This window comes from Bubalus bubalis, chromosome 1 (genome assembly GCF_019923935.1).
Source record: "Bubalus bubalis isolate 160015118507 breed Murrah chromosome 1, NDDB_SH_1, whole genome shotgun sequence".
Lineage (NCBI taxonomy): Eukaryota > Metazoa > Chordata > Mammalia > Artiodactyla > Bovidae > Bubalus > Bubalus bubalis.
In genome coordinates, this window is record NC_059157.1 from 142,170,132 (window position 1) to 142,195,875 (window position 25,744).

Genomic DNA, 25,744 nt, shown 5'->3' on the forward strand with positions numbered 1-25,744 from the left:
TCAATTTCACTGGCATTAAAAGTTTTTATTTGGAATTTGATCCACAATCTATACAAGTTATTTACAAGGCATGAAAATGGAAAACAGCACAAAATACAATTGAGGTATAAGCTAAGAGCACAGTATGTCATGTTTCAATAAATATAATTCAAAATTTGTAAACTAAGTGACCAGATAGATGAGTCTTGTTTTATAGTAAAACCATATAAAATACTTATTTCACGTGAGGTAGAGGACAGTTTTGTGTGTCATGTAATGCAACCAACCACAGCAATTTTACCCATAAAACTGTACATCATTGGCAAGATTTTAAATTGAATTATGGTCAATGTAGTCAACAATTTGTTTCAACAGTTGCACAACAGATCTTTCATTTACTGCTTTCACAGATTAGAAATTCAGAAATAATTTAAGACTACTGTGTTGGCTTAAAATTATCAGGATAAATAAATACTTCTAACAGGATGGTTAAAAGTAAGTATATTTTATTTCTCCCAAACTACAATTCTCCCCAAGAGTTGTTCAAGATTTAGTAATTCTTTTAGTAGGATTTTTTTTTAAACTATAACTACTTTAAGTATGCTGTGCTTTATTTTCAAGTGAGGTATCTATAGGAAAAAAATCTTATAAATTTCTTTTACATTCAACTAACTTAATACACTATTTTGTTTTCTAGGCCTAATTCTTTAATTTCAGTTTTTACATTTGTTGTCTTTAATTCAAACACAGTAGCACTATATAAACATTTACTACTATCACTAAAAAAAAACAGGCTCCAAATTGCATTATGTAGTTTAAAATGGATTTTACAAAAAAAAAAGACTGTCCTTTTAAAGAAGATGAAATATAGAATACCCATACAAATTCCTTCCAATAATGGAAATGCTTAAGTGTCTTACGCCAGGAAAAAAATTTAAGCTGTTTATTCAATCTCACAATGTATAATACAGCAGTAATGTGTCCCTTATTGCTGGCAGCTTCAATAAAAACTAACAAGTAGTTTTAAGCACAGAAATAAATGTACAGTATGAGCACAACTTTTCATTCTATTAATCTGTAATATGCTGTCGTGTGGATTAAATGCATAAGAGCAAATAAAAGTAAGGATTCTTTCCTAAGCAATCAAAACATAAGTCATTGAGAAGAAAATTTTAGAAACTGATCAAAACTCTTCAGCACCAGCTTTACTACTCATATAGGGAAATAACTTTGAGCATGTATTATATTGCTCAAGTTTCTTTATCATTTTACTTTCCTTCAAACAGAAACCAAAGATGTGTAAATGAATTGGTTGTTCTGTCATGACTTCTAGAACATATGGGTAACCAACCTGCAGGTATCATTGTACTCAGTCTATTACACCTACTTTAGCAACTGGTTTTTAATTCAATATGTACAAATTTTATATATCTCAACTGGTAATATATTAAATATATTATAAAATTAGCTCAAGAACCATTAAACATCCAAACTCTCCTGGACACAGAAATTCAAGCAAAAAAGTATGCCTTACAAAACTAAAGCACAAGCCAAACTTACATTATTGGTCAAATTCTTTCAAAGTGTTATTTGTGAAACCAGGGTTGTTCAGAGCTTCCTCAATGACAGCAGGTTTTACAATAGATTTGGTACCTTTTTCTCATCAAGTTTAGAATACAGAAACTATCATTATTCAAATTTAACATCATTCATCACCCAGTCAACTAATATTCTATCTTTTCTTCCTTTTAAAGATGCTCTAGCACTTGTGATATGTCATTCCTTTAACACAGCTTTTGAAAGTATTTTTATATTTTTCCTAAAAAGAAAAATATTATGAAGTCTGAGGGAAAATATTCTTGCCTGATGAGTTGGCACCCAAAAGTTAACATTAAAACAAACTTTAAGCTAACAACCAACACACAAAATGAGCATGCAAAGAATAGAAGAAGAATTATATGGATAAGATATTTTTAGCAGAGGCCACTTGTAAAGTATTACAAAGTCTCTATACTTTCAAGCTATGTTGTACAGTTTAACTTAAAATTACTTTTATCTAGAATAGGCATACTATTTACAATTGGCTTAAAAAAAAACACTATTTTCAAAGAAGTTAGAAACTGATGGCACATCAATGTATCTTCTGAAAAATGAAGACTATACAATTTCATGTGGCAAGTTTCCCTTATGTGAAGGACTAGAAAAAATAGTTCTTTATTCAAAGCTAATAAATTAAGAGCTTATGATAATTTAAAGGTGATTAAGCATTGCTTAGAATTTTTAAAAACATATTTTAATGATTAAACAAATTATTTTAGATGTTTTGACTTGAAACTTCAATAGCTTATCATTTTAACTAAGTAACATAAGTAGATTTTGAGTGAAATAGAAAAATAAATTATACAGGCTTGAGTTTTACCTCCCAAAAACCTTAGCTGTGATGCAACTAATCTACAACTAAAACGAAACTGTGTCATAAAATATCTTTGTGTTTTTCTTTCTCCAGATAAAGGCAAATAAAAAGTATTAGAAGCATATGTCATTTTTAATATTTATTCCTGTATGTCATTTTAACATGTGTTCTTCCTTAAGGAGATTCCAAGGATCAACCAATTAAATTGCAGGGTTAACACAGTAAAACTTAAATGGAAAATAGAAAATACACATTTAGATGATACTCTAGTAAAGAAACTATACTTTGGGAAGTACAAAAATTCTTTTAGGCTATATAAGTACCATTAAGCAAAATATGAAAATAACTGGTTAAATGATAACCTACTTACTTTTGAAGTTCTATACCAAGCATCTATTGTCTATTATGGGAAGAGTAAATAACCTCAACTTTAGCTGATTTATTTATAAAATAAATTTAGCTCTCAAGTAATTTCATATAGTACCATACACAAGAATATAAAAATTAAATTCATGAGATAACAATGTCAATTAATGGTAGCTTCAGGAAACTTTCTTTTAAAAAATGCATACTAAGAATTTTACCTAGTATCTTTTAAGCCAAGAATTAACTAACATGAAATTTGCCATTAATGATAGACTTTTCTGTGCAAAAAAAAAAAAAAAAAAAGTGCAGAAAGAAGTTGTCCCTCCCCAAACTATGGAATTTCTGTCTTCTAAAAACTATCTAAAAATCTCTTAGTAGCAGATAAGTAAACTTCCCTATATTAAACTATCATACACTACTAGTTGACTGTAAATTCCTGATTTTTGTTAAATAATAATTGAAAATGGTCCATTCATGCACATTTGGTAAGACTTAACATTTAAACATACAAAAGTCCAAAATAACCTTCAAAGTGTTTAATATCTTACAATTTAAAGGAAAACAAATCCATTATATAAATTTCAGTAAGACCCACAACTACATATAAAAACTGTACAGGAGGATTATGGATTGTATAGAAACCGATGTACATCAATGGTATCAGTTTTTCTCAAGTACATTAATATTTTCACAACACTATTAACAACATAAACAAAAGTTCAAAAATTACGACATTTTATTCCCTCTTCTAAAGTTGCTGCATAAAAAATTTTCTCTAAATATAACCACATTTAAACAGAAAATCTAATTATAACTGCTTCTTGAGTTTAGCAGCAGTATATAAGAAAGCATGTTATCTTTTCCCTTGGGGTGTGCTATAACCTCATCAATGAAATTCCTCTACTGACAAAATGTCTCTTAGGAGACATTAAATAGAAAGGAACTGATGGAAATTCATGCCACAAGACGAAACAAAAAAATTTTGATTATAATAATGAGTATACTTTCAACTTAGAAAGGAGATTGTGTTAATGAAAAAAATGGACAACTCCTTGAGTAGCTCTATATATGAAATATGAAGCCACCATTGTATCTAAAATTGAGTCTAAAATATGGATAACAAAATTGATCAAAACTATTTTCCATCACACAATGCAGCTTTTAAAAAGTATGCAATTGTTAAACTGCATTAGAAATATAGGCATCATATCTAATAGTTGAAATTGCAAAGTATTGGTTTGAAGCTGGTTGAAAAGAAAAGTACAAAGAAACATACATTTTCATTCATTTGGAAAATGTAAAAATTTATATACCAATATATAATCTCTTCACTTTCTCTGATCTACAAATGGATAGAATGCCTAGTTATTTCATGCAGATAAATTGTTCAGAATTCATTTACCAAAGTAAACAAATAAAAATAAACCCTGTTGGGAACACACAGATGGATTTCTTTGAAGGTTTCTATTCTTTAGCAGTCTTTGATGATTTCAAAATTTGCAGCTTTAGCTCTTTTATCATCATCTCTAACTTCTGTCTTGCCTCCCGTTCCTGTCTGAGTTCGTCTTGGAGCTCTTGCCTATCAGCCTCAGCATGGTCCAGTCTCTGTCTCAGTTCTGCCAGCTGTGATTCAGAAGACTGTGTCAGTTTTTCATTCAGTTTTAGTTTTTCTTTATTTCTCACATCATGGCAAAGACCTACTTTCAAATCACTTTTTGCAAAAATGAACTATTTCATGCATATTATAATCTCTTGAATATCCAATACTATTAATCTGACTTTGAAATGACCTTAAAATGAGGGCAAAACAAAGGTCAAGGGAACTGAACACTCAGAACACTTTCATTATGCCTTACACCTCAGTATACCTTTTACCACAGCATGCTCAGATTAGGAGTCACTTGTTCATCTTTCCCAAGTTGTGAGCTACTGTGCACTTTTGCCCCAGGGCTTGTGAACATAGTAGGCAACACTTTACGTTTGCTAAGCCATTGATTTGAAAGCCCATGTATTACATTAAAATAACACTGATACTCAGATAGCTAGAGATTAGCAATTAGGACAACTAAACTACAGAAGTCCAATAAAAATTTAAAGTAATGCAACAACCAAGATCAAAACAATCATCTTGAATGATACAGCATAAAATTGTGTTTAACAGAATTATCTATTTCAAAGTCTAGCCTAAATGAAACGAGTTTAACAAAAAGTAATTTCTTTAATAAAATTAAAGTAACAGCTTCAATTTCCACATTGAAAAGGCAACACTATACAAACTGTGTAATTCTTACCTGTGCTGCATATTCAGCCTCTTTATCTTTTTCTAAATTTGAGTCACAGGTACATTTTTGCTTCATTACCTGCTCTAGTTTTTTCTCTAAGTCTTTCTGTTCAACATAAAATTCTTCCATTCTTTGAGCATGTTCATTCTGCAAAGATTCAAGCTCTTTCTGTAAATTCTGCTGTTCTTCAGTAAGTTCCTTCATAGCTTTTGAACTACTCAACATTTCAACTTCCTGTAATTTAAAGAGTCACAATGTAATTTTTACTTTATTTCTATCACATTAAACCTTTCAATTCAGAAAAAAAACAGGACAGAAAGTATCTATTACAAAATTGAGGTGTCATATTAATTCTATACATAAGTAGTTATCTTGAAAACTATTTTCTCTAAAAATTTAAAAGTATATTAATATTTCTTATAAGTATAAAACTGAACAATGTTAAATACATTTACAGCATCTCATCTTGAAGAATATGCAAAAGTATTTTTTCACAATGGACTATCATTTAAATAACAATTTTACCATCTGAAGTTGTTGCTTCTTCTGTAAAATTGAGTTCAGTTTTTCCTGCTGTTTTACATACGTTCTCACTACTTCTTCCATGATTTTTCCCTTATCGTCCTCACAAGTGACATCTTTGACAAGAAGTGGAGATGAAGCTGCAACATCACAGTCAGTTCCTGACTTGCTTGTGTCTCTGGTTAAGCTGCAAGTGGTAGACTCAGGTTTCTTTGTGCTGGTAGAATTATTCGAGACTGATGGATCTTCCAAGGTAAAAAAGAAGTAACAAAGTATAAACACCACTCTGTCAAAAGTCACTAGAATGATCCATAAATGAAATTAAGAAAACAATTTCATTTATAAACAAAATAAAAAAATAAAGATACTTAGGAATAAACTTAACAAAAGTAGTGTAAAACTTATACAACAGAAACTATAAAATATTATTGAAAGAAATAAAAGACCTAAATAAATGGAAAGGAATCCTATGTTCATGGATTGGAAGACTTAATATTAAGATGATATCATGATCTGGAAGTCAGTGATCTCCAAAATTCCTATGCTGAAATCCTAACCCCCAATGTGATGGTATTAGGAAATGAAACCTTTCAGAGATAATTAGCTCATAAGGGTAGAGACCCCATGGATTTATGCCCTTATAAAAGAGACTCCAGAGCGCTCTCCCACAATTTGGGTACATAATGAGAAGACCAGGAGGCAAACCCCTGCCAGACCAAATCCCCTAGTGCCTTGATCTTAAGACTCCCCAGCCTCTAGAACAGTGAAAGGTTAAGTGTCTATGGTATAAGCTACCCAGTCATGTTATTTTTGTTATAGCAACCCAAATAGACTACAATAAATGGTAGTCTCAAACTGATCTACTTTTTCAATGCAGACCCTATCAAAATCTCACCTGGCTGTGTGGCAGAATTTGGCAAACTGATTCTAAAACTCATATGGAAATAAAAGGAAACCAAAATAGCCAAAGTAATCTTGAAAAAGAAAAACAAAGTTGGAAGACTCACAATCTCCAATTGCAAAGCTTGTTATGAAGCTACAGAAATCAAAACCGTGTGTAGTACGGACATAGACTGGGTCCAGAAATAAACGTATACTTTTACAGGCAACTGGTTTTTAACAAAGGTGCCAAAACAATTCAATGAGTAATAGTAGCTTTTTCAACTGTGTTGGGACAACTGTATCTATATACAATTGAGGTTGAACTTCACATTTTATATAAAAATTAATTAAAAGTGGATGACCAAAGTAAGCAACCAAAGAAGGAACAAACTGGACTTCATCTGAATTTAAAACTTCTGTGTTTCAAAGGACACTACCAAGAAAGTGAAAAGACAACTGACACAATGGCAAATCCTCTATCTGGTAAGGCTCTAGTACCCAGAATGTACGCGTAACTCTTACAACAATAAAGAGACAACCCAACTTAAAAATAGCAAAGGATCTCAACAGTTCTTCTCCAAAGTTTTGCAATCTTTGGACTTCCTGGTGGCCCAGTGGCTAAGACTCTGCATTCCTAATGCAGGGGACCTGGATTCCATTGCTGGTCAGAGGACTAGAGTCCACACGCTGCAACTGAGAGTGCACACGCAACTAAAGACCCTACCTATGTGCCGCGGCTAAGACCTGGCACAGCCAAATAAGTAAAATATTAAAATAAGAGAGAGAGAGATTTGCAGTGTCCAATAAAAACATGAAAGATATTCAGTACCATCAGTCAACTTGGAGAATTGCAAATGAAAACTATGAGATACCACTTCACAACAACGAGGATGGCTCTCATCAAAAGACAAACAATGACAACTGTTGGCAAAGGTGTGCAGAAACTGGAAACCTCAGAGACCGCTGCTAGAAATGAAAATGGTATACTGCTAAGTCACTTCAGTTGTGTCCGACTCTGTGCGACCCCATAGACGGCAGCCCACCAGGCTCCCCCGTCCCTGGGATTCTCCAGGCAAGAACACTGGAATGGGTTGCCATTTCCTTCTCCAATGCATGAAAGTGAAAAGTGAAAGTGAAGTCGCTCAGTCATGTCCGACTCTTCGTGACCCCATGGACTGTAGCCTACCAGGCTCCTCCGCCCATGGGATTTGCCAGGCAAGAGTACTGGAGTGGGGTGCCATTGCCTTCTCCGGAAAATGGTATGGTTGCTTTGAAAAACAGTTTGGCAGTCCCTCAAGATACTAAACATAGAGTTACCATATGACCCAGCAATTCCACTCCTAAATATATAGCCAAGAGAAATAAAAACATATGTTCACATTAAAACTTGTGCCTAAGTGTTCATAGTAGCATTAGTCGTAACAGCCAAATGTGGACACATCCAAATGTCCATCAGCTGATGAATGGATAAACAAAACAGGGTCTTATCCATCCACACAACAGAAAGTTACTAAGCCATAAACAGGGAAGAAGTGCTAATACATGCTATAACATCTACTAAGAAAACATCCTTAGTGGAAGAAGCCAGGCAACAGAAGGCCACATGCTGTACAATCATTTTATATGAAATGTCCAGAACAGGCAAATCCATAAAAACAGAAAACAGATTAGAGGCTGGTAAAAGGGGAGAGTGAAGACTAACTTCTGGATTACAGGATTTCTTTTAAGGTTGATGAAATGTTCTGAAATTAATTGTGATCATTACACAACTTTGTGAATTTACTAAAAACCACTCAATTGTACAATCTAAAAGGATAAATTTTATGGTATATGAATTACACCTCAACAATTTTTTTAAAGCCTCTAGAATACTTTAGGAAATATAATATAAACATGCTATTAAGGTATGTTACTGATTATTCTTTGCCGTAGTTAAATCCAAGGAAAATCTCAAAATTAAAGTACAAACTCCCCCCAAAGAATTGCAACTATCTATGAAAACAATTACATAACCAAAGGATTCTTCCATTGCTCTGAGAAAGCTGAAAGAATTGTTACATTTGCCTAAGCTGTAGCCAAAACTCTGTAGCTACAGAGAGGGTAACACAGGCAGCATGTGAGCAGACATCTTGTTTGGTCCACCATATTTTAAAAGGCACTGTAACTATGCAGCTTTTTTTTAAATGTCCAGCCAGCATTCTGCATTTATGCCATCTGCCTGGCTCCCACAGCTATTCATTTTCAATCCTTACTTATTCCACAACTTAATGTCTCTGAGTCCTATACCTAACTACACTTAGTACACTTCTTTCTCTTTTTAATTGAAGCATAGTTGATTAACAGTATGATGTTAGTTCCAGGTGTACAACATAATTGATTCAATATTTTTACAGATTATCATATATTTTTTAAGATAATTTTATTAATCTATTTTTGGCTACCTATTGTGCTGGCTCTTCATTGCTAGATGGGCTTTTCTCTAGTTGAAGCAAGTGGGGGCTACTCTTCATTGCAGTGTGCAGGCTTCTCATTGCTGTAGTTTCCCTTCTTGCAGAGCACAGGCTATAGGGCAGGCGGGCTTCAGCAGCTGCAGTTCCTGGGATCTAGAGCACACGCTCAACAGCTGCGGCGCATGGGCTTAGCTATTCCCCGGCACCTGGGATCTTCCCAGACTTCAGAGTTTTGAAAGGTGTTTTGTTTTTTTTTTAAGATATAAGCTTCAATTATTCGGAAAATTCTCTTATTAAAAGAAACCCTCTTTTTGAAAATGCTGAATAAATATGCTGATTAGGGACATGATTTTAAAAAGGTAATTTCTGAATCCTTACCTAAGTGGCTATATAATTCTTTACTTGCTTTTAGATCCATTTTCTCCTGTTCCTCCAGTGAGACATCTGGATAAGACACTATTTTTTGATGTTTCCCACTACTGTGAGGCTTCTCTGACTGTCTTGGTATAGATTTGCTTGCCTCTGTCTTTGTGACCTCTTTAGGCTGGGGTACAGCTGACGTAAGTGATACGTTTGGTGCAACCACTTTATCACACATGTATAAGTAGTAGCTGAAAACAAAGAATGGCAAAATAAGATACATATTACATTTAGGTAAAAATATATTAACATCAATTTCTATAGTTAAACAATTTTTTTAACCAAAACAGATAATGCAACAATTTAGAAAATAAGGGTCTTAGAAAAGAATTCTTGAAAATGTCAGTAAGTAGTTGAGGCACAAAGAGCAAAATTACGAGGATATTTTTGTTATTTTGCAAAAAGCAGTTCCTAAACAGTAAAAAGATACTCACTTAAAAGAAAATCAGTTTTCCTTCCCTCAAAACCTCATGAGAACTAAAACCATGAAGTACTTTACACAGCAGTTCAACAACCCTGAGTAAGTAATGTTTATGCCCAAAGAAAACAAACTACGTGGTACTTCGGAGGACCATTTCCCTGTGTGCCACCCCTCCAAAGCAAGGAGCCCTTGCTCTGCTATAGTGAGGCTGATTCAGGCCACACTGCACGGCTATGGCCTGATTCACTGCAGCCCCAAAGCTCCCAGGGCCCTTCTCTCTTTTCAAGAAAACAATCAGCGTTCTGAACAATGCCCAGCTACTGGGCTATCCTCCTTGGATCAGACTCCACCACGCAATCTTCTGAAAATAGTTTGATATTTCCTACTTAATTTGATAAAACAGCAATAATAAAATCAAGCAAAACTAAGATCAAAGGGATAACCACCAATACCAATTTTGCTCAAAGCTCACATAAAATTGTGCAAGAGATTATCTGAGAGACTTATGGAACAAATTTGAGCTAGATATTTAAGTACCATATGATTAACTATAATCTGCTTAACCTTTAACCAAAAGATGCAACCATTTAAGTGACCTAACACTTCATCCTCTAAGTTCTAAATAATATCCTCTTATATTACATTTTCTTTGTACAGGACATCTATATTGTCCCTCTTGACCAATTACATGAATTCTGAGGGTGAAAACTCAGTATCCTGCAAAGAAAACTGACAGGTTTAATACTGCTCCAAAGCTTATTTCAAATGTAAAAGGAATAGAACGAACTATATAAATGTAAGATTGAGATTCTCCATCACTGTGCTTGAGGAGATAAATGTGTACAGCAGCAGATAAAAGTCTAGGTTTTTTAAATAAAAAGTTTATAATCTAAGGTGTATATTTATTGAGAATATGAACATTGATTTTGAGGGGTGCAGCTACTATGAAAACCTCTAAGTTCCAAAAAAGGTTCATTTTAAAAAATCAAAGTTGTACACCACACTCTTGGAGAGTTGGTTTACCTCTTGAAGGGAAGTAAGGAAAATTTTTAAACTTTCATTTTTTCCACTTTAGGGCATAAAGGAAATAACATATTTCCAGGAAAAAACATGGAAACATACAAAAATAGTTAATTCAAATATTCAACCTATTTGAATTCATTCCCTGGATTAGCAGAAAAAAACAAAAACAAACAACCACCACCCTAAAATGATATAATGAATTCCCAGAGCCTAGAAAAGCACCTGCTATATAGATGTTGAATGAAGGAACAAACAAGCTAATACCCACTCACCTGGGATGTAAAAATGAATGTGTCTGAGAGACATGATCACCTTCCTGTTTTATAACTGGATACCATGACTGCAATTCCATTCCTGGCAGTGTATCTATCTGTAGAAAAATGTAGAAGTGGAAAAGTTTATTGAAGGAAGATATGATGGTTAATCTTAGATGTGTATTCGACAGAGCCGTAGGCTGCCTCTGGAGAACACTGACTAGTAAAGAATTATGTAATTCAAGAATCATCTTCGAATAGGGCAGTCTTTCTTTAAAATACCAGGTCTAGTCACTTAAAACTCTGAGAGACATTAACTACCTCATCACAAGAACAGCTTCAGCATGTATATTAACATGGACTACCAGAAATGATTTCATCAAATATCATACTTATGGAATCTGTGTTAAAAATCCATTTTAAATAACAGTACTCTGCAAATGTACAGTATTTCTTAGCATACTACATTAGATAAACATCCTACAGCAATACTTTGCCAAATTTCGAAACCACTTTGTCTGCTAACACTTATCAGTAAACCACATTTTATCATAAATAGGAAAAGCTCTTTTTAGCCTTGTACTTGTAAATAAAGGAAAAGGAGAGGGTAACTGGCTACCTCAAAGTTCATGATAAGAATTTTATATCCTGCTTAATTCTAACAAATAGCTTATTAAGTTAGGTACAATTATCTCCACTTTACAGATCAGAAAACTGAGGCTCAGAAACTGAGAAAGAATAAATAACCTGTGGTTACTAACTTCCTCATTTGGTTTGTTTTACATGTCTCCCCTCCCCCTACATACACATATTGGGAGATCAACATTTTGTTCAGAATTATTGGGCAAAGAATTTAAAAGACTAACAAGGCCATAAGATTACAGGGAAAAGAATAATATTTTGAAAGGATTTAAGAGATGAGTATTCAGTGACGGCCTCTAGACTCTATATACAGAGTAGAATTTGTTTTAAAACTTCACAATCCTGGTCAAGTGTTCTAAAGAAGTTCAGGATCTGGGGAAAAATCAACTGCTTGTTTATAAAATACAACAATCATTTGTTTACATAGTTTCTCAGCCTATAGCTTAGTTCTACCATAAATTAGAAGGGGAACTGACTAATGGCAACAGAAATACTAAATGATAGATGCCAGGTGCCAGCTGACAGCCTAAAGAGAGAGAAGAATTACAAGACACAAACACAAAAACTGATTCAAAAAGCAAGACAATCTGAGGGCTTTCTCATACATAGGCTAGGAAAAATAATATATCTCAACTGTTCCCTATCCTTATTCCAACAGAGTGTTTAATGTTTAAGAACTCTTGAGTCAATATGACATAGTTATAGTCAATATTTATACTCATAAGTAGTATACCATATATATACATATTCATACATACACTTAGAAAGACTGAAAAGTATTTGACATTTCAGATTTTAAAAAAGGTTAAAGTTTTTAAAAAAGACACAGTGCTAAGAAGAGTAGTTTCATTATCTAGAAAATTCATTTAGGCAGAACATTTTTCACCCCAACACTGTACTAGAAGAGGTGTTAATGAACAAAAAGCTCATTCTAACAAATCAGTGAAATATAAGATCAGCTCAAATTAAATGAGAAATTCCTTTTTAGAGGTCATTTGTTAAATTCATTATTTAGAAAATACAGAAAGCTCCACTTTACATCAGTTTTATATCTGAGACATCCTGGATGTACTACTGCCCAAGAAATCAACTGTTTCCAGATTTTTTTAATTAAAACTATTAAAATTGATATTTATATTTAAAAGTTTTTACTATTATGGATAGCTGGGATTTAAATTTTCAGAATAACAAATTCTAAACTTCTTCAGCCAAAGATCTTGACTTCAAATCTGACTCAATTTTGATCATGTTCATTTCAAAATTCTATAGCTTGATAAGTTTGTATAAGTTTTACTTTTTTATTCATAATCCAAACTCAGTATAGTTTTGCTTTTATGATATCTCTAAACTTCAAATGCCACCTTAAATAACTGTTAGCACATTCGTTTCTATTTAAACACCCATCCCTCTCTTGTTTCTGACCTTTGTTTCCTATTCTTGTACCTACCCACGAAGAGAGACCCAGAGGAGGGGGTTCTTAACAAAACCTACCTTAAAGATCATCTAGTGCAGTCCTCTAGCAAATGTCTGAATTTCCTATACAAGACTCCTGATGAGTGGTTATCTGGCCTCTGCTTAAGTAGCAGCTTGAGGTCAAGGACTGTCTTAATTACTTTCGTATTTTCAGTACCTGGCACCACCACGCCTGGCAATGCAGTAGAGACTCAATAAATATTCGTTGAATGAATTCTGAATGACATTGTAGCTCATTAAATTCCCAGGGTGGCCCCTTTTAAGGTTACTCTGTTACTAGTCTCTTTCACATTTACTAATACTCCTTTATTCCATGAAGTGTTGAAGAATCTCAACTGTCTCTGGGTGCATTTTTAGAGATCCGATTTACAAATTAAATAATATAAATGATGGGGAAATGCACAACACTAACCATGATAAAATGTTGGGAGTTAATTTTACCTAATATTCTGTGGTAAGCCATAAACACATTTACAACAAATTATCCTAACTGCATGTTAAAAACAATTAAGAAAAGAACACAACAGAACATTCACAGTCATGCCAGATTTTCTCATCTATTCTGCATTTGTGGCAACATACAAATTAGGTCGTCAAAAAAATAACAGTATAATTAAATGGCACAGCAGTAATGCTACTACTGATCAGGAATAAAAATGAGACACCAAGATACAGCTATTGCCTTTTCTTTTACCTTTCAATATGAGGGTAATTTATTCCCTTCAAGTAATTAAACACTAAAACAGACTACATTACATTATTTGGCAAAGAAAAGAAATAGATCACTTAGTAGCTCAAGTTAGAGCCTTAACATTTTAAAATACTTTTATCATTCAACTTCCCCATCATTATCTACCACAAAATGAACAGATGGCATCCTCATCTGAAACACATAAGAAAAATTTCAGGCATGATTTCATTCCTAAAGTTCTTTCTCTAAGTCATAAAACAACAAATATGTCTAAGAAAGCAAAATTTAAACAAGTCCAAAATGTATAGCAGAAGAATTAATTTTAAATAAGTAAATATTAGAAAAGGTTTTACACAAAGTTTCTCTAAATTTCAACTTACTGTGTTATGTATACATGACCTTTTAATAATCAGGTTTCCTGATAAAGAACTACTGTATTTCGGTACAATGCTTATTAGTCTCACAATGACAAATAATATAGAGAACCTGGTTTCATTTACAAAAAGACCAATAAGTATTCTGTCATCACTTTGTAGTAACAAAAGCAATTTCATCCACTCAGCACCGTTAGTACATATACATTCCAATTTGCACTAAAAAAAAAAATAGACAAATAAGACAAAAACCCTTTAAAACTCCCAGACTTATCTTCAATAGTGAACTCTGATTTTAGGTGGCACTCTTAGTTTCTAATTATAGTGGCAGATTAATATTGTGATCTTTAATTAAATCCTAATGACAAACATTGATGAACTGAAGTAATCAAGACAATATCTCAAAGTATTGATGGGATTTTAAAAGTTCCCCTCAAAAAATCTGGATTAAATTTTTTTAATATATGGGAAAATAATTTTTTAAAATAGAATTTAGGAAGACAAAAATTAATTTTTACATTTTGGTATTTATAAGCCAGTATTTGAATGAAGGACTGGTAGATTGGTAAATTTCATAGTCTATACCTATACCTATTTCATAGCCTATACCCACATTTCACACCTATAATGGTGTGCTTACATTAAATAAAATATAATGCATATTAAATACACATTATTTTTTACAGCCAAACATAAATTGTTAGCAACCTTAGTAAATACATGACTGAACACACTGTTAAGCAATAACTCCTTAGGTATAAAGCAAATATCCCTACCAAGTTCATTATGTATAATACTAAGACATTCAAGTGGTCCATAAATGATTTCAGGACACTAGACACCCTACCACCCTATCAGACAGCTGCCAACATACTCTTACTGAAAGAAACTGAATCTCTCAGAATAGGATCAGGTTTCCTCAATACTTGCAACATGTTGTGAATGAGTGTTTCAACAACTGAAATAGAAATAGTGTTACAAGGTAGCAATAGGTACTTAGATTTTAAGGCTTAGTTTCGTGCCTCATTTCACTGTAAAAGTAATCACTCTAATGATTAATTATAATTATTAATCAACCTGATACAAACCTGTAACAATATGATCTAAGAACTTCCACTAACTTATCAAAGATGATCTGCAGGAAATCATGGGCTTCCCCAGTGGCTCAGTGGTAAAGAATTCGCCTGCCAATGCAGGAGACGTGGGTTTGATCCCTGGAAGGGGAAGATCCCCAGAAGGAAATTGCAACCCACACCTGGGAAATCCCATGAACAGAGGAGCCTGGCCAGTCCACAGAATCCCAAAGAATCAGACACAAGTTAGCAACTAAGCAACAACCACAACAAGCAGCAATCAGCCATGTCTCCTGCTACTTAACACTACAAAATTGTATTATCTACCTCATAAAGCCAATTTTAGGTTTAAAGTGCTTAAAAACTCTCACAGGAAAAGCAAAGGCTCACATTCTTATGTGCAATTATCATTTAAATCCTTCATGGAAACAAAGACATGTAAAAATCAGTAGTATAACATCACTTCCTTTTCTATCTGAACAAACTGATAAAAATTGTGTTAATTTCTGGGACTTAAAAAAATTAACTTCTTTACAGTGGCATTCTATGGTGTCTAGTTCACTTAATATTGCAATTATTTGAAAATTTACGTGTCACATACATCCTTTCACTAAACTATCTGTCAAAAGTTAATCTATGTAAATGTAAGGCTTTGCTTTTCTATCCCATTTCAGGATATACGCTTTTAAAAAACTGAGATTATTTTGACCTTCATATAATGTAAATTAACATCAACATGTAAATTATTTTACTATGTGCAATAGAATGCACTTTTAAAATTTTACACTATATCATGTATTTTTAAAGTGCTGATGACCCACTAAATTGACTTCCTTTACATCCCCCCATCCTTCTCAACTGAGGTTCTCAAGAGACTTAAGCCTAAATTCTGCAAAGTTCCCATTGTATGCATTAAATTAACTTCTCTCCAAAGTACTTAGAACAGTACTATATACAATCTTTCTAAAGGGCTTAATTCTCCTCAGAGAATCCCAGATGGGAAAGGGTATATAGATGAAAAACTGCAATTTGATGACTGCTGCTCTAAGTGCAAGTTCTACAGTTTGTCCAAATGTATTATTTCAACAATTAGTCCTAAATTAACAAGTGTACTCTACAGATAATTTTGCACAGATCTGTAATACAAAGTATTACAGATATAAAGGAATAAATTCCCATGGTGGTTATCACTCCATGGTAAAATGATGAGAAAATTCTGTTTTCTTCTTTGCACTTTTTTTAGGATGTACTATAATTAGGGCCTATAGTGCTTCCATAATCACACCAAAAAACCTTTTCAAAAAGGAGTAAAAGCCTTATTTTTATGTACCAAAGTGATTTTTAGTTAAGTTTAATTTTTGTATTCTTTGTCCCCATAAGATACTCAAAATACACACTTTTAAGGTTATTTGAAATCATAAAATAAATTCAATACCACAAATAAAAACAAAATGCTGTATTGCTTTAAAACTAAACTGTTTTCCTCCTTGAAAATCACTGGTAGCTTTCTACGGCTAGTAAGACTTTTCATTCAGTTGTATCCAAACCTTTGTTAAGCATCTACCACCTTCTACATTTAGGAACTACAGGATGCATTCCTGCCCCAGGGAGCCTCCAGCTAGTCTTTACACACACACTTCTGTGACCCATTTCTAAGTTTCGGAATCAAAATGAGTTTTAAACTAACTGTGTGTGTGTGTGCTCATTCACGTCAGTCATGGCCGACTCTTCGCAACCCCATGGAGTATAGTGCACCAGGCTCCTGCATTCACAGGATTCTCCAAGCAAGAATACTGGAATGGGCCATCATGGCCCCCTCCAGGGAAACTAACTTATATCTGTCCTAATCATTACTCTTTCTGCCTAACATGGGGCTATACTGTATTTAGTGATGGAACTAAACCACACCCTTAAAAATGGTTAAGGTTTAATTATATATTCTTTAGGTTTCTTGTAGTCAAAATCCTTACATTACTTTAATGTACATGTAACATACACAAAACCTCAAAAGAGCAAAATTTTACACATGGACAAAATACATATTCCCACACTAGTTTTACCTCTTTACTTGATCAAATTGAGTCCTGGCTCCATATGTTCTGCTTTCAGAATTCTAAAGGCATTAAAATTATCCAATTCTTGCTTTCCTCCTTATTCTCAACTGGCATAAATTATAACATATGCATAGCTACAAGAACACTATTGGCTGACTATGCACTGATTCAGGCCTATCCCTTTTCTTCGAAGTTTTTAAGGAGACTTGATTTCCTTGAAGTTTTTCAACATTTCTCAGACCAAATGGATAAAGTTTTTTATCAGAAGCCTTTTTAAAAATGTTAACATTTTTAAAAGTTCTACCATTTTTTAATGATAAAAATGAACAGACTGTATTTCTAAACCATAAGGGGGCACTATTCCCAAAGCCATTCTAATGGTTCCACTGAAATGTCCCTATAACATATTTTATAACAAACTTGTTTTATACTTTCTTCTTGCAAACTTTATTTTGGTAAGTAAACAAATACCCAACTAATATAATTACTGTGTACAAACAATGTGAGATACATTTGAGCCCAATACTCAGTTATCTTACTTAGAAATATCTTCGGATAATTCTAGAAAAATCAAGAAAAGTGGGGAAAGGAAAAACCCAAAATTACATATTAGTAAATATTTCAATCATAGTTTGAAGTATCCTATGTTTCTAGACTCTTCAAAAATACTTTTACATCCATTCCCTCATTTGATCAGTTGTCTTATTCAATAGTTTATTTGCAAATTATATGTTTATTAAGGGTTAAACCATTTTTCAAAAAAAAAAAAAAAATCTTAATTATTCTAAAATACAGGGTTGTCTCTTAAAAATTTGTTCAGTTTAAAAAAGTTTCCTTTTCCCTGAGTAACTGACATGCCAAGCACCAGACTAAATTCTGGGAAAACGGGAGTCGCTAAACCCATTAAGATAGTTGTTAATTTTAGAAAGTCCGACCAAAATATTTATACTGGTCCCTTCTATGAGCACAAATACTTCATTTGATTCTGAGCTTACCACCACTTGATAAAAATTTATGCTAATCATAAAATGCAAACTATGCCTCTGATGTAACAAATTACCATCAAATCTATCACAATTAGTATTTTACATATTTTGTCCCAACACAACTCTTGTAGTTACCCATCCTCTCTAGTGTATTTCCTTCCCTCATTTAGGTTTGTACTAAGAAACACACTTCCTAAACAAAACTCTCAAAAATAGCTTACAAGAGAGGAGAAAGTTTTTGTAGTATTATTATTCCAAATGACCTCTACAGAAATGAACTGTAAGAAAAATGCAATACTAAAAAAAGGTGAAATGTTGAATAGACTTTAAGAGGAAAACTTCTAAGTTGATATCTTTAAGTAATCTATTCACATCACAGATAATTCATAGGGCCTTTTCCCTAAGTAGGAATAAACACTATACTATTTTACAGTCAAATCTAAATGCTAGAAATCTAAATTTTAACTCCTAAAAAAAAAAATAAGGGCATAAATCATCTTTACTTAGTGATCTGGAGATTGTTGGCCACATGCTGTAACAGGAAAGAATCACCTATAAAGATCTTATCAATTGACTACAAATAGGTTTTTCTAATGTGCTTGAAAATAATCCAAAGTAAACATTTCCCTTCAAATTTTATTTACAAATGATCAGTTTGCTTGGCAAACCTTTTTCCAGATAAAAACATAAGACTCAACAAAATCAAAATTAGATCAAATAACACTGGAAGCCTGGAAAAGAATCCAAGCTTGGAAAAATTATATTCTTGCATATATTTACACACTGTAAAATACTATAATCATTTTTATAATAAAAACATAAAAAACTCAAATGATATGAAGAGGTAGTTCAGTTTTTATAACACCACTTTGCAAAGCAAGCTAGGCAGACCTAATATCAAATATTATTTCTTGTGGTGACCTAAGAAAGAGTTCAAAATACTGTTATCTTTGGTGTCTGCAAAGAACAGTCAGGTCTCCACTTAGAACACTGACCATATCCCACTTATTTCTCTCATCTAAGTCCTAACTATGCAAAGTCAGTATAGTTATGCAAATAGTTTGGTAACCATTACTAATATAACTTTCATCCTTAGAAATAATTTAACAGTTGCTACATTTCAAACAATTGCCTACTGAGTTTGAGGGGGTTTTTTTAAAAGCAAAAAACTGCTCTTTAGCTAAACATACCCAATTACATCAGTGTTCATATTAAACCTAAAGCCCTTTAGATAAGAACTTAATATATTTAGTATATTCTTTAATTTTTTAAGCACTTTAAACTTTTTGTTTTCTATTGGAGCATAACTGATTAACAATGTTTTGATAGTTTCAAGTTGGTGGCATAGGGACTAGGGCATACATATACATGTATCCTTTCTCCCACAAACTCTCCTCCCATCCCAGCTGCTACTTAACATTGAGCAGAGTTCCTTGAGCTATACGGTAGGTTATTCTTTAAATTTTTTTTTAAAAAAAGTCTATTTTGACTTTTTAAAATGAGCTTCCTCTGGATCTATTTGGTTTGTTGGGCAGCCAATTCAATGACTCATAGAAGATAATGAAATGTTCCCCAGTCAAAGGACCTTCTCCTTACTCCCTTCCCAGTAAAATATCTTAGTCTGAGTCTATATAAAAGTTAATAGAGAGCTTAAGAACCATTATACGAAGGTAAGTTGACAAGAAAAGTTAATGTTTCTCAAAATTCAGTTTCTACTATGGAGTGTGCTTTAGGGAAAAGTAGTGAAAATTTCTAGACTTCAAGTCAGAAGACCTGCATTCAATTCCTGATTCTAGTGTCTTATCAGTTACACAGCCAGGAGCATGCAACCCATCTGGGACTGGTTTCTCATCTGAACTTCAAAAAAGAACTACTTTAACATGTTTTGAGGAACGTATTTCCAAAATGTGAAGTGGCAAACACACATTACTATACATGAACTCCCCCCAAACTTCTTTCTGAAAGGTTTGATTATTGAAAATGTTCTTAAATTCTCTTAAATTGCTTAAAATTCACATTAAATTAGAAAAAATACCAAAATATGCCAAAAACACTGTAGCAAATACTGCAAAAAATAACAGTAAAAAGATGGCAAAAAAACTCACATCTTCCCCAAATAAAAACTGAATTCAAATTAATAAATTCTGATACAATAAAAGGACTACATCCAGATGAAGGACGGTTTCAATTTTAACCAAACCCTAGCACATTCAGTTTCAGTTAAGTAAATTCATCACCTTTTTTTTTTTTTAACCTTTATCATGGTTCTCAGGTATTTTTTTCTCACAAACACAGAGCAGGAACATTAGGCAAAGCAATTTATCCCCAAAATGCTTATGTCAGAGCAATCAAGATCAAACCAAGAACATCTGGCAAATAATGTGGCCACATATGGACATATAAGAGTTCTAGTTAGGTTAGGGCAAAATACCATAAATATTAAGGGGGGGCATTCCACATTTTGAGAATATAGACAATTAAGCACAATCTTCAGCTTGTGACCAGGCCAGTTGTAAGCAAGACCAACAACGTGAGAACTGGCTTGAGGTTAACTATGCTTTAAAATCAGTTAATAATGGCACCAGAACAATATAAACTTATCTAGTAGCCACAGGGGAGGAATTTCAAAGTACTGATGCTTTGGATTCAGCAAGGAGCAAACTACCCTGAATTCAAGTCTGAAAGTATCTTCACTGGGCTTCAGAAACAAATCACTGTCTTAGAACTACATTGTAACTAAATTTCCCTATTGGGAAAACTAAATTTCCCAAAAGGGAAAGACACCCTATTGAAGCACAGGACACTCAACCTTGGGTTCTTGTCTAAGCTCTAGTCTCGCTATAAATAACCTTCAGTCATTTAGTATACTTCATTCATTTCTTCTGTGAAGGAGAAAAGATAGACTATTTCAAGGAATAAAAAGCTAATTAACAGTGGAAAGATTAGATTTTTACGATGAAATACAGCCACCTTTTTTGTGGTACCAATAAAATAAAATTATGTGTGTAAAACTGTTCAAGAACAATGCTTGGTATGTTTTAACAGTGTTAGCTATTATACTGATTTTATTCAAGTAGGAAAATATTTTAAAACCAGATCCACACACTGAATATTTAATAACCTAAATCTTATTAGCCAGGTATTCAAACTCTTGGAATGAAGATACTCATTTAGCCTATCAAATAACGCAGTGAGAAAATAACAACTTTAAAATCTCTTTGCTGGTTGTTTTTATGTTCATATTTATTTAATCTAGAATAATCTTTATTCTAGCTGTCATAAATTTTTAAATTATTCCTCTTTAAAAAAATCTTGGAGGCTAGAATCACAAAGTCTTCAGATCAATCTGTCTTTTGCCTTTGTTTCCAATATTGATGAAGTCTGAATATTCAATTACAGAAACAATGTCAGAAATCCTACATATACCTCTGAAAAATACTGTTTGGAGCCCATTACCAGAATTGTTTTGGCTAGCAATACACCATTTGCAAATGGAGATAAGACCAAAGTGTAAATTAAGAGTCCTAAGAAAACAACTGATTCAGTCATCAAAAGGCAAAATGTGTGAAAAAAAAAAAGCAGACTCAAGAAAAAAGCCCCAAATCCTCCACTCCCTGCTTATATAACATTGGGAAAGTCACTTGATCTCTGAGCCTCATTCTCTTTATCTGTAAAATGGGAATAATCCCATTTCTCTCAGCAGGTTGTTGGAACATCAAATGAGAACACACACAGGAAGCACTTTACAGCCTAAAACATGTAATACAAACAATCTTATACAGATCAATAGTTTTTGCTGTTGTTGAATGAGCAGTCATATACAATTTCAAAGTACACCATTACCAGTGTTCAGAATTGCTACTTAAAAAAAAAAAAAAAACTTGCCTTGGATTGAGTCCTCTTCCCATTCCTCATGCTAAATTTCTCCTTCATTTCTTCTAAAATTATCTTCAGTTTCTTTTCTTCAGGTGTCCCCAAGTATTTTTGGTTCACATGAAGATAGCAATGCCATTTGGCTGATTCAAAGCCCCAGTGGCAAGTCCTTTTGTCCGGTGATCTGTGAGAATGCATGACAAACGTCTGGGGTGCAAACATTCCACAGCACTCCAGACACTGAATACATGGAGCATCTGGCTGAACATAAAATTGGGGTGCAAATAAACCCTGACATTTGCCCAAGCATTCATGTTCCACTTCAAAGGCACTGCCAGTTTCCTTCAGCTGGGCCAATGAGTTTTTTGCAGGTAGTATACTACCATTTTGAGGAAAGGTGCGCGGCCGCAATAAAGCGTTACATAGTCTTTGTGCATCAGTTAATGTGATCAGCCCACAGGATGGGGCATTGAATGGAAGTATTCCCAGGACCTTTAAGATATGAAGCTGGTCTGATGTACATCTTGAGCAATAGATGTACAATTCATCACACACTGTATTTATTTGTTGGAGTGAAAATTCTCGGAGAACAGAATTTAGGACTTGGGGCAAACAGAGTCTCTTTTCTCCTCCAACCTGAAAACAAGAAATAGACTCCCCTTCCAACATAGTCTGGGTGAGTTCTGTGGAGCTATCAGAAGGGATAAGCAGTGGACCAGGAAGAACCTGAGGAGACGGAAGAGGCAGAAATACCGTAGGTGACATGCTTTCTTGGGAATACCGAGCAGAAAACGCTGCTGGTCCACCCAAAGAACTCTGACTACTTAAATGGAATTGTGCCAAAGTATGTTTCAAACTAGGATTTAAATGTAAAGGTTCAGGCACAGAGGCGCAGGTCCTCTTGACATGCTCTTCGTCGGTTTCCATTGGGGTTTCATAATCATCCAAGTGTTCCTTCTTTACTGCTGGCAACTTGTTTATCATCATTTTTCCATTTGCATGAATGTCTGTCATCATCTTTTTCACTGGAGGGCTGCCATCATCTTCCATCCCATTCAATTTTTTATTTGAGCTCTGAACCAAGGAAAAATTCGTCTGTAGGTTTTCCATTGCTAAAAACTATTGTGTTAAACAAGTATGTCTGAAATTTGCATTATTATTTAGTTGCTTATTTTAAGAGAGAGAATTGATGAATACCAATACTTATGGTAACTTATTCTCAAAGAAAATTTAAATTTCCATAGATATCCCTACACTACTCAATAGATTTTGCAACTTTGTTTGGTTCTGCTAATACTTCAGTGTAAGTACTGCCAGTGCTATAAAAAAAATTATGTCTAATAACAAAGAAAATAATTTTAAGAGGCACACCTCCAAGGAAACCTTTTTGTTTTTTTAAATGTTCAGGTATATGTACTAAAATCAAGTTACCAGTTCTCTCAATTCAAGATGTCCATGCTCAGCGCAACAGTTTGGTTTAGTTTTAGGCACAACACCCAAAAAGTTTATGCTTGTGTCAAAAATCACTTGTGTCAAAATTATGCACCCAAATTTAGTATTTGGCACCAAGGATACCAAAAAAAAGGGGGGGAGGGGTGGATATCTTCTCTAAAAATGATGATCTGTTGGTCTGCATGAACAAAATGAAGGCTTGAATAAACCCTCACACCAGTAACAAGAGACTTGGACTCCACTTGAATTTCTGTATTAAAAATGAAACCTAAAGAAAAATCTGCCCAGTTATCTTCAAGGATTACTGTTCATTCTTCTTTTAATTAATCTGGAAGAGAAGGGGGTTGGGGAAGAGTTACATTTGAATTTGTTCCAGAGGCCAAAAGGTCAGTTTGAAACTAGTTTCTTAATCTTAAACTGAGTTCACTTTACCAAAGGTGACACTTGAGTGATTTCTTTAAATCTAACACCAGTTAATTAGAAGTACCTTCATTTAAATAGGAAAGCAATTTGGCAAATGAGTAAGGGGAGCAATAATATCCCTCAAAAGGGAGAGGTTTACTCCAACCCAGAAAAGGAAAAACCTTAAACGGATCATCTCACCCAAAACTCAGTACTAGAGGTTTTTTCTCAATTATGCGATTTTAATTAAAATAATCTATTTTAACTAAAATAACCTATTACTTCATCTCTTAATTAAAAAACAAACAAAAAACCCACCAGTTTCATCTAAAAATCAAACACCAGTTATAACACATCTACTACACACAAGTCACAATCTTAAGTGCATAATTAATCTAGTCAGTGTACGTTATTTTTCTGGAATAGCTATAGGCAAAAATTAGCTTTCCCTTTAAAAGGTTAGCGAATTTGCTTAATGGAAGCCAAAAGCTATAGAGTCCACTCCTGGGAATCTCCATCCTTGAATAAGACTAATCCGGGACAAAAAGCACAAGGCAGACAGACCTCACAAAGAATGCAAATGGAGGAAGAGGGAAAAAGCAAAGATTCTTCTTCCACTTCCTTCTTGAGAGAAAATCCAAAAAAAATCTAGTAAACAGAAATTTTTGCTAGCCAAACTCCCAGCAATTTACCTTAAAACAGACCCAAAGGGTTAAGTACCAAGGCCACTAGCCAACGTACTGACTTTCGCCCACCACAGGAACACCTCAGCCTACGCAGGCCAAGGAAGAGGGCAGGAGGCATGACTTAGAATGGGGAGCCCTCAAACCCTGAAATCCTCGGCCCACGCAAAGCCACTCACCCACCTTAAACCCAAGGCGGAGGCGGGGAGAGGAGGGCAAGGGACCCGGGACGCCTCAGGCTTGCAAGCGGGTAGTGGGAAGTGGAGGAAAAGGAGTCCCCAAACCCCGCCCCCCCGCAGTCTCGGAACACCCCGATGCCCTCTCAACACCGCCCCGCTAAGGGGGCCGCAGGCAGGACTGTGGAAATCCCCCGCGCACCCTCTCCCCGGGAAGTTCTCGGGTGTTACCCGAGCACCCCTAAGGCTGCACCTCCCCTCTTCTGCCCAGGGCAGAGAGAGGGGTCAGCGGGCGGGAGGGGCGACGAGCCGGGACCTCCCAGTCGCTGAGCGCCGACCTACAGGGTCGAGCCCGGGGCATCCCCGCGGAGCGCAGACGGGCGGCGGGGGGGGGGGGCGGAAGGGGACAGTGACGGGCGTCCAGGGTTCGGGGTCCCGACGGGTCCAGTCAAGTGCAGCACCCGGCCCCTGCCCGCGCCCATCACTCGGGATAAGCGAGGCATGATCCGCTGTAGGACACCCGGCCCGCGCCCCACCGTGGCCCCGACCCCACCCGGGACCCAGCATCCGGACCCCCGACTACGGCCTCCGCACCCGAGGAAGCCCGACGAGCTTTGTTAACTCCCCTTGACGCCCGGCGCCGCCGTCAGGCGCCCCGGGAGCCGCGCGCCCCTAGCCTACCTCCGCGTCCCCCCCGCCCCGCGAGCCGAGGCCGCACCTGTGCCCGCCGCCGCCGCCGCCGCCGCCGCCGCCGCCGCTCGCCCGCTCCCCTTGGCTGTGCCGGCGCCGCTCCGAACCCCACACACATCGCTACACACAGCCCTCTGACGTCACCGAGCCCTCGGCCCGCCCA

At 35.0% G+C, this 25,744-nt stretch overlaps 1 protein-coding gene across 2 annotated transcripts; it reads right to left on the reverse strand.

The window, feature by feature from the left end:
* SKIL (SKI like proto-oncogene) lies at positions 1-25,744 on the reverse strand. 2 transcript variants are annotated; one of them, XM_025288316.3, is made up of 7 exons: positions 25,610-25,744; positions 22,191-23,958; positions 11,031-11,128; positions 9,273-9,505; positions 5,566-5,807; positions 5,119-5,274; positions 1-4,381 (listed from the first exon to the last, which is right to left on the reverse strand). In XM_025288316.3, exons 2-7 carry the CDS (start codon positions 23,286-23,288, stop codon positions 4,223-4,225), a joined length of 1,986 nt encoding a protein of 661 aa, XP_025144101.1. In that variant the 5' UTR covers positions 23,289-23,958; positions 25,610-25,744; the 3' UTR covers positions 1-4,222. The 2 variants fall into 2 exon arrangements, with proteins under 2 accessions (XP_025144101.1, XP_006057529.1); XM_006057467.4 differs by having other exon boundaries at positions 5,050-5,274.

Excerpts from the sequence above, each read along its gene's own strand:
- SKIL (XM_006057467.4), bottom strand. The coding sequence starts at position 23,288 with ATGGAAAACCTACAGACGAATTTTTCCTTGGTTCAGAGCTCAAATAAA. Across the intron at positions 9,506-11,030 it reads CATTCATTTTTACATCCCAG|CTACTACTTATACATGTGTG; the intron begins GTGAGTGGGTAT and ends CTTTGTTTTCAG. Across the intron at positions 5,808-9,272 it reads AGAATTATATAGCCACTTAG|ATCCATCAGTCTCGAATAAT; the intron begins GTAAGGATTCAG and ends TTACCTTGGAAG.